The sequence below is a fragment of the Phocoena sinus genome, chromosome 4 (assembly GCF_008692025.1).
Source record: "Phocoena sinus isolate mPhoSin1 chromosome 4, mPhoSin1.pri, whole genome shotgun sequence".
Classification (NCBI taxonomy): Eukaryota; Metazoa; Chordata; class Mammalia; order Artiodactyla; family Phocoenidae; genus Phocoena; species Phocoena sinus.
Window position 1 is genome coordinate 36,647,915 of NC_045766.1, and position 13,486 is coordinate 36,661,400.

The 13,486-nt window shown below is 37.6% G+C and overlaps 1 protein-coding gene across 1 annotated transcript in view; it reads left to right on the forward strand.

Moving 5' to 3' along the window:
• Nucleotides 1-13,486, forward strand: part of LEKR1 (leucine, glutamate and lysine rich 1) — a 270,909-nt gene that overhangs the window by 181,011 nt on the left and 76,412 nt on the right. The window contains exon 8 of the mRNA XM_032630652.1: nt 4,874-4,955. Coding sequence (XP_032486543.1) covers nt 4,874-4,955 — 82 coding nt within the window. The remainder of the gene's footprint in view (nt 1-4,873; nt 4,956-13,486) is intronic.

Below are 13,486 nucleotides of genomic sequence, written 5' to 3' on the forward strand. Positions count from 1 at the left end.
AATAAAATAAAGTTATTCAAATAAAAAAATAATTATTAAGAAAAAAAAATTTTTTAAGTAAAAAAAAATGGACAAATTGAACCCTAGGACAAATGGTGAAAGCAAAGCTATACAGACAAAATCTCACACAGAAGCATACACATACACACTCACAAAAAGAGGAAAAGGGGAAAAAATGATAAATCTTGCTCTCAACGTACACCTCCTCAATTTGGGATGATTCGTTGTCTATTCATGTATTCCACAGATGCAGGGTACATCAAGTTGATTGTGGAGATTTAATCTGCTGCTCCTGAGGCTGCTGGGAGAGATTTCCCTTTCTCTTCTTTGTTCTCACAGCTCCCAGGGTTCAGCTTTGGATTTGGCCCCGCCTCTGCATGTAGGTCACCGGAGGGTGTCTGTTCTTCGCTCAGACAGGCGGGATTAAAGGAGCCGCTGATTCGGGGGCTCTGGCTCATTCAGGCCGGGGGCAGGGAGGGGTACGTAGTGCGGGGTGAGCCTGGGGCAGCAGAGGCTGGCGTGACGTTGCATCAGCCTGAGGCGCATTGTAAGTTCTCCTGGGGAAGTTGTCCCTGGATCCTGGGACCCTGGCAGTGGCGGGCTGCACAGGCTCCCCGGAAGGGAGGTTTGGAGAGTGACCTGTGCTCGCACACAGGCTTCTTGGTGTTGGCAGCAGCAGCCTTAGCATCTCCTGCCCATCTCTGGGGTCCGCGCTGTTAGCCGTGGCTCGCGCCTGTCTCTGGAGCTCCTTTAAGCAGTGCTCTTAATCCTCTCTCCTCTCCTACCAGGAAACAAAGAGGGAAGAAAAAGTCTCTTGCTTTTTTGGCAGGTCCAGATTTTTTCCCGGACTCCCTCCGGGCTAGCCGTGGTGCACTAACCCCTTCAGGCTGTGTTTGTGTATCTGTTTTTCGTGATAGTTATGACTATGAATTAAATGAAATAGGAGAAAGCACCCTGCACAGTGCCTGGAATAAGTATACAATCAACAAACATCAACTTCCTTCCCTCATTTTTCAGAGGATAGGCAGAAATGTTTTAGCTGTGCCTGTGTGAATAAAACCCTCTGGAAGTCCACATGTACTTAATAACAAAGCAACACATTATGCAACATTCATTAGAGATTGCCTTGTTTCAACTGGTTACCCTCAAAACTAAATTCTCTATGTGTACGTTATTTTATCTTTTCTCTCATATAATGATATCACTTGATAAGTGGAAAAGATGTACCATACAAATATTATCTACCAAGTTAAGTCCATATTGAATTATTTATTTATTTAAGGAGCCATTCTCTCAAATAGATCCCCTTACCCGAGTTTAAAATCTTGTCAGTTTGACTGCTGGCTAATGCATTTATTCACTGTAAGATACTAGGCAAGAGAATCAAAGAAAATCTCATTTCTCATCATCTGAAAAATGGGGCTGTTTGCACTTATGTAGCAATTTGAGGGATAACATTAATATATGTGAACATGCTGAATAAACATAAAAATTTATACCAATATCTAGTAAATTCTAATTAAAACATTTGTTTAGAGTGAATTTATTTTCTGATTTAAGGAACTGCCTCATTTTCATGAAACAAAGTTAAGAAGGCAGACTGAAGATATGTATAGAAATTTTATATATTTATATGGATGTATAAAGTTTTTAAAGTTTAACTCCCAAATTCATTCTACGCAGCCACCATTACCCTGATAACAAAACCAGAAAAATATATCACAAAGAAAGAAAATTATAGACCAATATCACTGATATTTGGTAAGGTTGCAGGATAAAAAATTAATGCACAGAAATCTCTGGCATTCCTATATACTAATGATGAAAAATCTGAAATGGAAATCAAGAAAACACTCCCATTTACCATTGCAACAAAAAGAAGAAAGTACCTAGGAATAAACCTACCTAAGGAGACAAAAGACCTGTACTCAGAAAATTATAAGACACTGATGAAAGAAATTAAGGATGATACAAATAGATGGAGAAATATACCATGTTCTTGGACTGGAAGAATCAATATTGTGAAAATGACTATAGTACCCAAAGCAAGCTACAGATTCAGTGCAATCCCTATCAAACTACCAATGGCTTTCTTCACAGAATTAGAACAAAAAATCTTACAATTCATATGGAAACAAAAGACCCTGAATAACCAAAGCAATCTTGAGAAAGAAAAACGGAGTTGGAGGAATCAGGCTCCCCGACTTCAAACTGTACCACAAAGCTACAGTAATCAAGAGAGTATGGTACTGGCACAAAAACAAAAATATAAATCAATGGTACAAGATAGAGTGCCCAGAGATAAATGCATGCACGTATGATCACCTAATTTATGATAAAGGAGGCAAGAACATACAATGGAGAAAAGACAACCTCTTCAATAAGTGGTGCTGGGAAAACTGGACAACTACATGTAAAAGAATGAAATTAGAACACTACTTAACACCATACCCCAAAATAAGCTCCAAATGGATTAAAGACTTAAATGTAAGACAATACACTATAAAACTCTTAGAGGAAAACATAGGAAAAACACTGTTTGACATAAACCACAGCAAGATCTTTTTTGACCCGCCTCCTAGAGTAATGGATATAAAAACAAAAATAAACAAATGGGAACTAATTAAACTTAAAAGCTTTTGCACAGCAACAGAAACCATAAACAATACAAAAAGACAACCCTCAGAATGGGAGAAAATATTTGCAGATGAAACAACAGACAAAGGATTAATCTCCAAAGTATACAAATAGCTCATGGAGCTCAATATCAAAAAAACAAACAATCCAGTTAAAAAACGGGTGGAAGACTTAAATACACATTTCACCAATGAAGACATACAGATGACCAAGAGGCACATGAAAAGATGCTCAGCATCACTAATTATTAGAGAAATGCAAATCAAAACTACAATGAGGTATCACCTCATACCAGTCAGAATGGCCATTATCAAAAAATCTAGAAACAATAAATGCTGGAAAGGGTATGGTGAAAAGGGAACCCTCCTGAACTGTTGGTGGGAATGTAAATTGATACAACCACTATGGAGAACAGTATGGAGGTTCCTTAAAAAACTAAATATAGAACTGCCATATGACCCAGCAATCCCACTACTGGGCATATACCTTGAGAAAACCATAATTCAAAAAGAGACATGTGGGCTTCCCTTGTGGTGCAGTGGTTGAGAGTCCACCTGCCGATGCAGGGGATACAGGTTCGTGCCCCAGTCCAGGAAGATCCCACATGCTATGGAGCGGCTAGGCCCATGAGCCGTGGCAGCTGAGCCTGCGCGTCTGGAGCCTGTGCTCCACAACGGGAGAGGCCACAACAGTGAGAGGCCTGCGTACCGCAAAAAAAAAAAAAAAAAAAAGAGACCTGTACCACAATGTTCATTGCAGCACTATTTACAATAGCCAGGATATGGAAGCAACCTAAATGTCCATCAATAGATGAATGGATAAAGAAGATGTGGCACATATATACAATGGAATATTACTCAGCCATAAAAAGATATGAAATTGAGTTATTTGTAGTGAGGTGGGTGGACCTAGAGTCTGTCATACAGAGTGAAGTAAATCAGAAAGAGAAAAACAAATACCATATGCTAATGCATATATATGGAATCTAAAAATAAAAGGGTGGTATTGATGAACCTAGTTGCAGGGCGGGAATATAGAGGTAGATATAGAAAATGGACTTGAGGATGTGGGGTGGGAGGGCGAAGCTGGGGCAAAGTGAGAGTAGCATCGACATATATACACTACCGAATGTAAAATAATTGGCTGGTTGGAAGTAGCAGCATAGCACAGGGAGATCGGCTCAGTGCTTTGTGATGACCTAGAGGGGTGGGATAGGGAGGATGGGAGGGAGGCTCAAGAAGCAGGGGATATGGGGACATGTATATGCATATGGCTGATTCACTTTGTTGTGCAACATCAACTAACACAGTATTTATTCTGAAGCAATCATACTCCAATAAAGATCTATCAAAGGAATTTTTTAAAGATTTTAAAGTTTACTATTAAAAACATGTTATTAAAACACCTGAACAGATGTAACATGGAAATTTTATAAATTTCAATGTTTAAAATTATTTTCTTCATAGAAGTCAGTTAATGCACCTGTGTAAATTTGTTTTCCACCTTTTCCCAAAAAGAGTACCAACAAGGGCTGTTATTGGGGCTGGGGTTCAGATCTTAGTCCACACACACAGGCTAATGGTGGGTCTCAGATCATTCAAGCCATATGTTCTTTCTGCTTTAGTTTCAGTTCTGCATCCACACATGTGAGACATGGCTGCCTGAATAATATTTCTCAAACACTACTTGAATTCCTCAGTTCAAGACTCTGTGGAAGCCAATTGCCTGCTTGTATTTTCTTGGCTTGAAAGTCATTAAAATGCCTATTAGACACTACCCAGAGTTAACAGATTCTTTACTGGAAGCCTTGCACGTGGTTTATCTATTTCAGTTCTACTGGGAGGCCTTAGCAATACTTCTAAGTTCCAGGCCACAAGAGCTAGCTCAGAAAGTCAAGTGTTTGAGAAGTGAGCCATATGACCAAAAATTCATATGTGTGCCAGTGACATAAATTTCCTTTGAAAACATCAGTAAAATTTAGCCTATTTGCTGTTTGAAAATTAGCATGATGTTGGGGGCAGAAAGAGGCCAATAAATTGAGTCTGTCAAAACCTATTAATTCTGTGGGATTTCAGAGTAGGGATGAACTACATATGGTCATCCAAGCAAAGTGGAAAAAACAGCTGCATTATTCTTCAGCAGGTGAGTGGCAATGCTAAAAGAATGTGGTTTACTCTATGAAAATATCTGGACACTTAAAATGTACTAATCAGAAGAACACGTTATGTCATTCCAGATTTACAGTGTCAGATTGAAGCAAGTGGGCTAAAACTTCAGAAGGCAGTGACTGAGATGGACAGCTACAAAGAAAAGCTCATGTAAGATGGTAAACATTAAACAGCCTGTAAGAATTTAGAAAGACCCCCATGTATTCTCTGTGACTCTGGGCAGTAATTTGGATGTGTTGGTATGGTCTACTGCAATTTTTCTGAGCTACTTTACTGGCCTATATTGAAGGACCTGTAAATATTTTTAAATATATTAAATGTTTCTTTATCTCAGTAAGAAACTTACCTATCCAGTTATTAAAGCTTTCCCTGATTATTCAAATGTAGTAACTTAATATTCTCTGAACTTTTTGTCTTATTATCTCTTTATTATCTGTCTGGAAGAAACAGCATTGAAAATGTTTCATAAGATTATTGGGATTGACATATGTACACTAATATGTATAAAATAGATAACTAATAAGAACCTGCTGTATAATAAATAAATAAATAATCAATTTTAGGTTCAAAAAGACAGTTGAGTAACTTTGAAATTCTGGAGTGCTTATGCCTTATATAAGTGAGAAAGAAAATATTAGAAAACAAATGATAAGAAAATGCCCCTGTAAAATATCCAGAGTACTATTCTTTTATTTACTTATTTTTCATTTTGTTTATGGTTTCCTTTGCTGTGCAAAAGCTTTTAGGTTTCATTAGGTCCCATTTGTTTATTTTTGTTTTTATTTCCATTACTCTAGGAGGTGGATCATAAAAGATCTTGCTGTGATTTATGTCATAGAGTGTTCTGCCTATGTTTTCCTCTAAGAGTTTTATAGTGTCCCATCTTACATTTTGGCCTCTAATCCATTTCGAGTTTATTTTTGTGTATGGTGTTAGGCAGTGTTCTAATTTCATTCTTTCACATGTAGCTGTCCAGTTTTTCCAGCACCACTTATTGAAGAGACTGTCTTTTCTCCATAGTATATCCTTGACTCCTTTGTCATAGATTAGTTGACCACAAGTGCGTGGGTTTATCTCTGGGCTTTCTATCTTGTTCCATTGATCTACGTTTCTGTTTTTGTGCCAGTACCATATCTTGATTACTGTAGCTTTGTAGTATAGTCTGAAGTCAGGGAGTCTGATTCCTCCAACTCCATTTTATTCCCTCAAGACTGCTTAGGCTATTTGGGGTCTTTTGTGTCTCCATACAAATTTTAAGGATTTTTGTTCTAGTTCTGTAAAAAATACCATTGGTAATTTGATAGTGATTGCATTGAATCTGTAGATTGCTTTGGGTAGTATAGTCATTTTCACAATATTGATTCTTCCAATCCAAGAACATAGTATATCTCTCAATCTGTTGGAATCATCTATAATTTCTTTCATCAGTGTCTTATAATTTTCTGCATACAGGTCTTTTGTCTCCCTGGGTAGGTTTATTCCTAGGTATTTTATTCTTTTCGTTGCAATGGTAAATGAGAGTGTTTCCTTAATTTCTCTTTCAGATTTTTCAGCATTAGTGTATAGGAATGCCAGAGATTTCTGAGCATTAATTTTGAATCCTGCTACTTTACCAAATTCATTGATTAGCTCTAGTAGTTTTCTGGTGCCATCTTTAGGATTCTCTATGTATAGTATCTTGTCATCTGCAAACAGTGACAGTTTTACTTCTTCTTTTCCAATTTGTATTCCTTTTATTTCTTTTTCTTCTCTGATTGCCATGTCTAGGACTTCCAAAACTATGTTGAATAATAGTGGTGAGAGTGGACATCCTTGTCTCGTTCCTGATCTTAGAGGAAATGCTTTCAGTTTTTCACCATTGAGAATGATGCTTGCTGTGGGTTTGTCGTATATGGCCTTTATTATGTTGAAGTAGGTTCCCTCTGTGCCCACTTTCTGGAGAGTTTTTATCATAAATGGGTGTTTAACTTTGTCAAAAGCTTTTTCTGCATCTATTCAGATGATCACATGGTTTTTATTCTTCGATTTGTTAATATGGTGTATCACATTGATTCATATGCATATATTGAAGAATCCTTGCATCCCTGGGATAAATCCTACTTGATCATGGTGTATAATCCTTTTAATGTGTTGTTGGAGTCGGTTTGCTAGTATTTTGTTGAGGATTTTTGCATCTATATTCATCAGTGATATTGGTCTGTAATTTTCTTTTTTCGTAGTATCTTTGTCTGGTTTTGGTATCAGGGTGATGGTGACCTCATAGAATGAGTTTGGGAGTGTTCCTTCCTCCACAATTTTTTAGAAGAGTTTGAGAAGGATGGGTATTAGCTCTTCTCTAAATGTTTGATAGAATTCACCTGTGGAGCCATCTGGTCCTGAACTTTTGTTTGTTCGAAGATTTTTAATCACAGTTTCAATTTCAGTGCTTGTGATTAGTCTGTTCATATTTTCTATTTCTTCCTGGTTCAGTCATGGAAGGTTATACCTTCCTAAGAATTTGTCCTTTTCTTCCAGGTTATACATTTTATTGGCATAGAGTTGTTTGTAGTAGTCTCTTAGGATGCTTTGTATTTCTGCAGTGTCTGTTGTAACTTCTCCTTTTTCATTTCTAATTTTATTGGTTTGAGTCCTCTCCCTCTTTTTCTTGATGAGTCTGGCTAATGGTTTATCAATTTTGTGTATCTTCTCAAAGAAACAGCTTTTAGTTTTATTGATCTTTGCTATTGTTTTCTTTGTTTCTATTTCATTTATTTCTGCTCTGATCTTTATGATTTCTGTCCTTGTGCTAACTTTGGGTTTTGTTCTTCTTTCTCTAGTTCCTTTAGGTGTAAGGTTGGATTGTTTATTTGAGATTTTTCTTGTTTCTTGAGTTAGGCTTGTGTAGCTGTAAACTTCCCTCTTAGAACTGCTTTTGCTTCATCCGATAGGTTTTGGATCATCGTGTTTTCATTGTCATTTTTCTCTAGGTATTTTTTTATTTCCTCTTTGATTTCTTCAGTGATCTCTTGGTTATTTAGTAAAGTATTGTTTAGCCTCCATGTGTTTGTGTTTTTTATGGTTCTTCCCCTATAATTCATTTCTAATCTCATAGCGTTGTGGTCAGAAAAGATGCTTGATATGATTTCAATTTTCATAAATTTACTAAGCATTGATTTGTGACCCAAGATGTTATCTATCCTGGAGAATGTTCTGTGCACACTTGAGAAGAAAGTGTAATCTGCTGTTTTGGGATGGAATGTCCTATAAATATCACTTAAATCTATCTGGTCTATTGTGTCATTTAAAGCTTCTGTTTCCTTATTTATTTTCATTTTGGATGATCTGTCCATTGGTGTAAGTGAGGTGTGAACGTCCCCCATTATTATTGTGTTACTGTCAATTCCCTCTTTTATAGCTGTTAGCAGTTGCCTTATGTGTTGAGGTGCTCCTATGTTGGGTGCATATATATTTATAATTGTTATATCTTCTTCTTGGATTAGTCCCTTGATCATTATGTAGTGTCCTTCCTTGTCTCTTGTAACATTCTTTATTTTAAAGTCTGTTTTATCTGATATGAGTATTGCTACTCCAGCTTTCTTTTGATTTCCATTTGCAGGGAATATCTTTTTTTATCCCCTCACTTTCAGTCTGTATGTGTCCCTAGGTCTGAAGTGAGTCTCTTGTAGACAGCATATATATGGGTCTTGTTTTTGTATCCATTCAGCAAGCCTGTGTCTTTTGGTTGGTGCATTTAATCCATTCACGTTTAAGGTAATTATTGATATGTATGTTCCTATGACCATTTTCTTAATTGTTTTGGGTTTGTTTTTGTAGGTCCTTTTCTTCTCTTGTGTTTCCCACGTAGAGAAGTTCCTTTAGCATTTGTTGTAGAGCTGGTTTGGTGGTGCTGAATTCTCTTAGCTTTTGCTGCTGTGTAAAGCTTTTGATTTCTCTATCGAATCTGAATGAGATCCTTGCTGGGTAGAGTAATCTTGGTTGTAGGTTCTTCCCTTTCATCACTTTAAGTGTATCATGCCACTCCCTCTGGCTTGTGGTGTTTCTGCTGAGAAGTCAGCTGTTAACCTTATGGGAGTTCCCTTGTATGTTATGTGTCATTTTTCCCTTGCTGCTTTCAATAATTTTTTTTTGTCCTTAGTTTTTGCCAATTTGATTACTATGTGTGTCGGCGTGTTTCTCCTTGGGTTTATTCTGTGTGGGACTCTTTGCGCTCCCTAGAGTTGGGTGGCTATTTCCTTTCCCATGTTAGGGAAGTTTTCGACTATAATCTCTTCAAATATTTTCCCTCTTTCTCTCTCTCTTCTCCTTCTGGGACCCCTATAATGCGAATGTTGTTGCCTTTAATGTTGTCCCAGAAGTCTCTTAGGCTGTCTTCATTTATTTTCTTTTTTTTTTTCTTCTTTATTCTGTTCTGCAGCAGTGAATTCCACCATTCTGTCTTCCAGGTCTCTTATCTGTTCTTCTGCCTCAGTTATTCTGCTATTGATTCCTTCTAGTGTAGTTTGCATTTTAGTTATTGTATTGTTCATCTCTGTTTGTTTGTTCTTTAATTCTTCTAGGTCTTTGTTAAACGTTTCTTGCATCTTCTCGATCTTCGCCTCCATTCTTTTTCTGAGGTCCTGGATCATCTTCACTATCATTATTGTGAATTATTTTTCTGGAAGGTTGCCTATCTCCCTTCATTTAGTTGTTTTTCTGGGGTTTTATCTTGTTCCTTCATCTGGTACATAGCCCTCTGCCTTTTCATCTCATCTATCTTGCTGTGAATGTGGTTTTTGTTCCACAGGCTGCAGGATTGTAGTTCTTCTTGCTTTTGCTGTCTGCCCTCTCTATTTCTTTTAGAAATGATTTTATTTCAGAAATTTCAAAAATGATAGTATAAATATAGTACATCTATAATTATAACACTAAAATAGAATTTATATAATCTTTGAAAAGTAAATAAATTCTTTTACTTTGTGGTATGTAATCTGGTAGCTTTGGTTTTCAGTTCCTGTGTTTTAGAAGGATGAGCCTCATAAGAAATATAAATACTGAAAATTCTTAGCAACTAAATGTTGTGTTGACCATGGACTATTCCTAAGAACAATGTGTTCAACAAAATTCTTAACAACACAAGGAAGAACAAATTCCAAAAATACTCTATCAAATTAATGTATAATTTGATTATTTGTAGCAAAATAATTTATTTTCAAAATCCAAGAAAAACCAAATATTCATGCTTTATAACACTGTGGTCAATAGTTCAGTAAATAATAGTTCAACTGTCTGTATATGATAATTGGGGTTGAAGGAATAAGTGGGCAAGAGGTCCTAGCATGACTCACTGCACCCAGCAAGAACTTTCTGATGAGAAGATACATGAAAAAAAGAAGCAAGATGGGAATTGCCAGAAAATTGTTAATCCCCACCCTCTAGTTACATCAGCGAGGGCTTTGGCCTCATGAATGTCCCATGCGGGAGGGCCTGCCTCATCAGACCACAGCCCATTTAATATTAATACATGCTTTGTGATACTTTTGTTAATTTTAATATAATTTATAATATGAGTGCTAAGAAATAAGAGTCAGAGTAGATTGGAGTTGGAGGGAGAAAATACCACTCAGTAAAGTCCATCAAATGAATTACCTGGAGGAAATCACTGTAGAATTGTAGAAATACTGATGCTGTTGTTTCAGTTTATAATAAAACTGGTGCTTCCTACCTGTGTGAGAACTTTTTAAAATTAGAAAATGGGCAGAGCATCCACTTTTAGAAAACTTAATGAAAGACAGAGCCAGTTAAATGGTCTCACCTGATGGAGACCTTTCTCTGTGCTGCCTGTACCTAGCTCTTCCATCTCTACTCCGTCTACCCTCCTTCACTACTAGGATGAAGTTGAAGTTGAGTAGGGCAGGCATGTAGGATCAGAGCCTGGGACTGCTCAGGGTACTCAGAGCTCAGGAAGTCCCCAGTAGTATGTAAGTACTATTTTATTTATAGATTAAAACCAAATTTTCAACTTGGCCATTGTTTTATGGTAAATTCAGTTTGAAGTCAAAATAATTCACTCAAAATTTTTGACATGCCATTTCTTAATAAATTGAAGATTTGCTCTGTATACCCAAACCTGTTTGAACTTCCAGAAATTGGAAGGTGGTGTGAAATCAGATTTTTAAAAAATTTTAGTCCTCACTCTTTGTGGGGGCTGGGGTGAGGAATGAGTTTCACCCATCCAGCTTAAGATAATTGTTTTGTTTAAAGATTTTTAAATGTTTGGATATATGTTTTGTGGGTTTTTACTTATGGGGAAAAGGCAGTTTTTAAATGGATGAACTTCGGGTTCTTTTTTTCCTAAGATTTATAAGAAAATATTTTCCAATGTTTTTAAGAACTTGTTGTATATTTGAAAATAGAGATTTTATCACTTAGGATTCTTTGAGCTATAAGTAACAGAGGTAGAGTGGTTTCAGGTTTAGTCAATCCAGTGACTCAACAGTATCACCAAGGATCTTGATGCTCTTTCTGTCTCTATTCTGCTGCCCTCAGCACTGGCTTCACCCCAAGGCTAAGTCCCCTATGATCATGACATGGCTGCAATTCCAGGTACCACATCCAAATGTAACCACCCCAGTGGCAGGAAGGGCCTGTTTTTCTGGTGTCTCCTTAGAAGTGAGATAAAAATTTCTCAGAAGCCACCAAACAGCCCTCTCCTTACATCTCTTGGCTAGAACACTTTACATACCGTCTCCTAAATGATCACTGGCAAGGGGAACAGGACTACCACAGTTAGCTCAGGTCAGGCAGGATTTACCCTGAGAACAGATGATAATGGGGCTCTGATGGCCAGGAAGACAGCTATAGTACATGTCCAGAAGGTAACTAGTAATGTTTACTAGAGGTAGAGTGTTAGTGATGCTCTGAAAATTGATGACATTTTCTACAAATTTATTTATGTCATAATATCTAGATTAATTTAGGGAAGACCTTCCTGAAGTAATGAAAAATGTGGATGCTGTGAAATGCAACTTTTTTACTTTTAAATATTTATGTAGAGAGAGAGAGAGAGGGAGAGAGAACTAGGAAATAACATTTTTATTTTATATATATGTATATAGGATAAGATAAGTAAATAAGACTAATAAGAAAGGCTGCTATAGAGGGTGAGGAGTTTTTAGGAATTCCTGAAAGAGAATACATAGGAAGGATAATAAAAAGGGTCAACTCTGCAGAGGAATAAACTAGAGGAAAACCAATTGTGTGGTGGGCATGTGACAGGCAGGACTTTACCTGGAATCAGTTAACACAAAGAGAAGGGAGTGGGATAAGGCAAATCATCAGAACAGTGGTTCTCAAACTCCAATCTGCAGAAGAATCCTGGGTAATTTACTGAAACTGTGTATTACAGTATGACCTCCCTCACAGACCCAATCCCAGGATCAGTTTCTGGGCTCCATTCCCACAGACATTCTGGCTTTAAATTTGGGTTTGGGGTGTCCCTGAGCAATCTGCATTTGTAATGCACTCCCCCCCACCACACACACACAATTCTGATTCAGGTGATCCAATGAAGCCCACTCTGAGGGATCATATTTGGAACATTTAAGCCACTGGCCCCTCACCAGCCCCACCCCACCCCTAATCAACAGGTCCCGTGTGAAGCAGCATTTGCAAGGCATCTGCACCCAGAATAAAGCAATGAGTGTGGGGACTAGAGCTGGGGAGCCTGCCAGCTACTGAACCCCAGAGGCCACGGTCCCCACATCCCAAGACAAACCTCCAGTGCCCCCACCATACTCTGCCCCTTCATCACAACCTTCAGAAACAATCTAGGGCAACAATAAACAGCAAAGCAGACAACAAACCAGAATCTTAGGCTTAGGATGAACACCCAACCAAAGATTACCAGGTATGTGAGAAAAACCTTCCCCCAGCCTTGTTCACATGGCTCTGAATTCACACAGAAAAGCTTTAACACCTAGAGAAATTGTTAAATAGCAAACAGAAGATGTTAAGATAAATTTTTAAAGTTAGGATATACTTCAAAGTATGTCCAGGATTGTAACCATTAAAGAAGAACAGGCTGTTACCAAAAAAAAACTATTAGGAATTTTAGAGATTAAAAATATGACTCCAGAAAAATGATTCCATTCATGTTAAAAATGTATATGGGGCTTCCCTGGTGGCGCAGTGGTTGAGAGTCCGCCTGCCGATGCAGGGGACACGGGTTCGTGCCCCGGTCCGGGAAGATCCCACATGCCGCGGAGCGGCTGGGCCCCTGAGCCATGGCCGCTGGGCCTGTGCGTCTGGAGCCTGTGCTCCGCAACGGGAGAGGCCACAACGGTGAGAGGCCCGCATACCCCAAAAAAAAAAAAAAAAAAAAAAAAATGTATATGAATGTACACTCAAATTCATTGAATAAATGATTGGTAGGATTACAACAGTTCCTTCTGGAAGTGAGAGTCAGGGGTGTATAGAGACTCTTATTTTACTCTATATACTTATATATTGCTTAAATAGCTTACAGTGTGAATGTATTCATTTTCACATATGTAATGAAAAGAACAAAATTCACTTTAAATGATTTATAATTTATCAGTTACTAGTGAATATGTCTAAAGTGGTGATATGAAATATACTTTCTAATTTGGGGAACTTTGTTACATGCTTCCACTTTAATTTTATTAGCAGCCACCTCCTCCTCA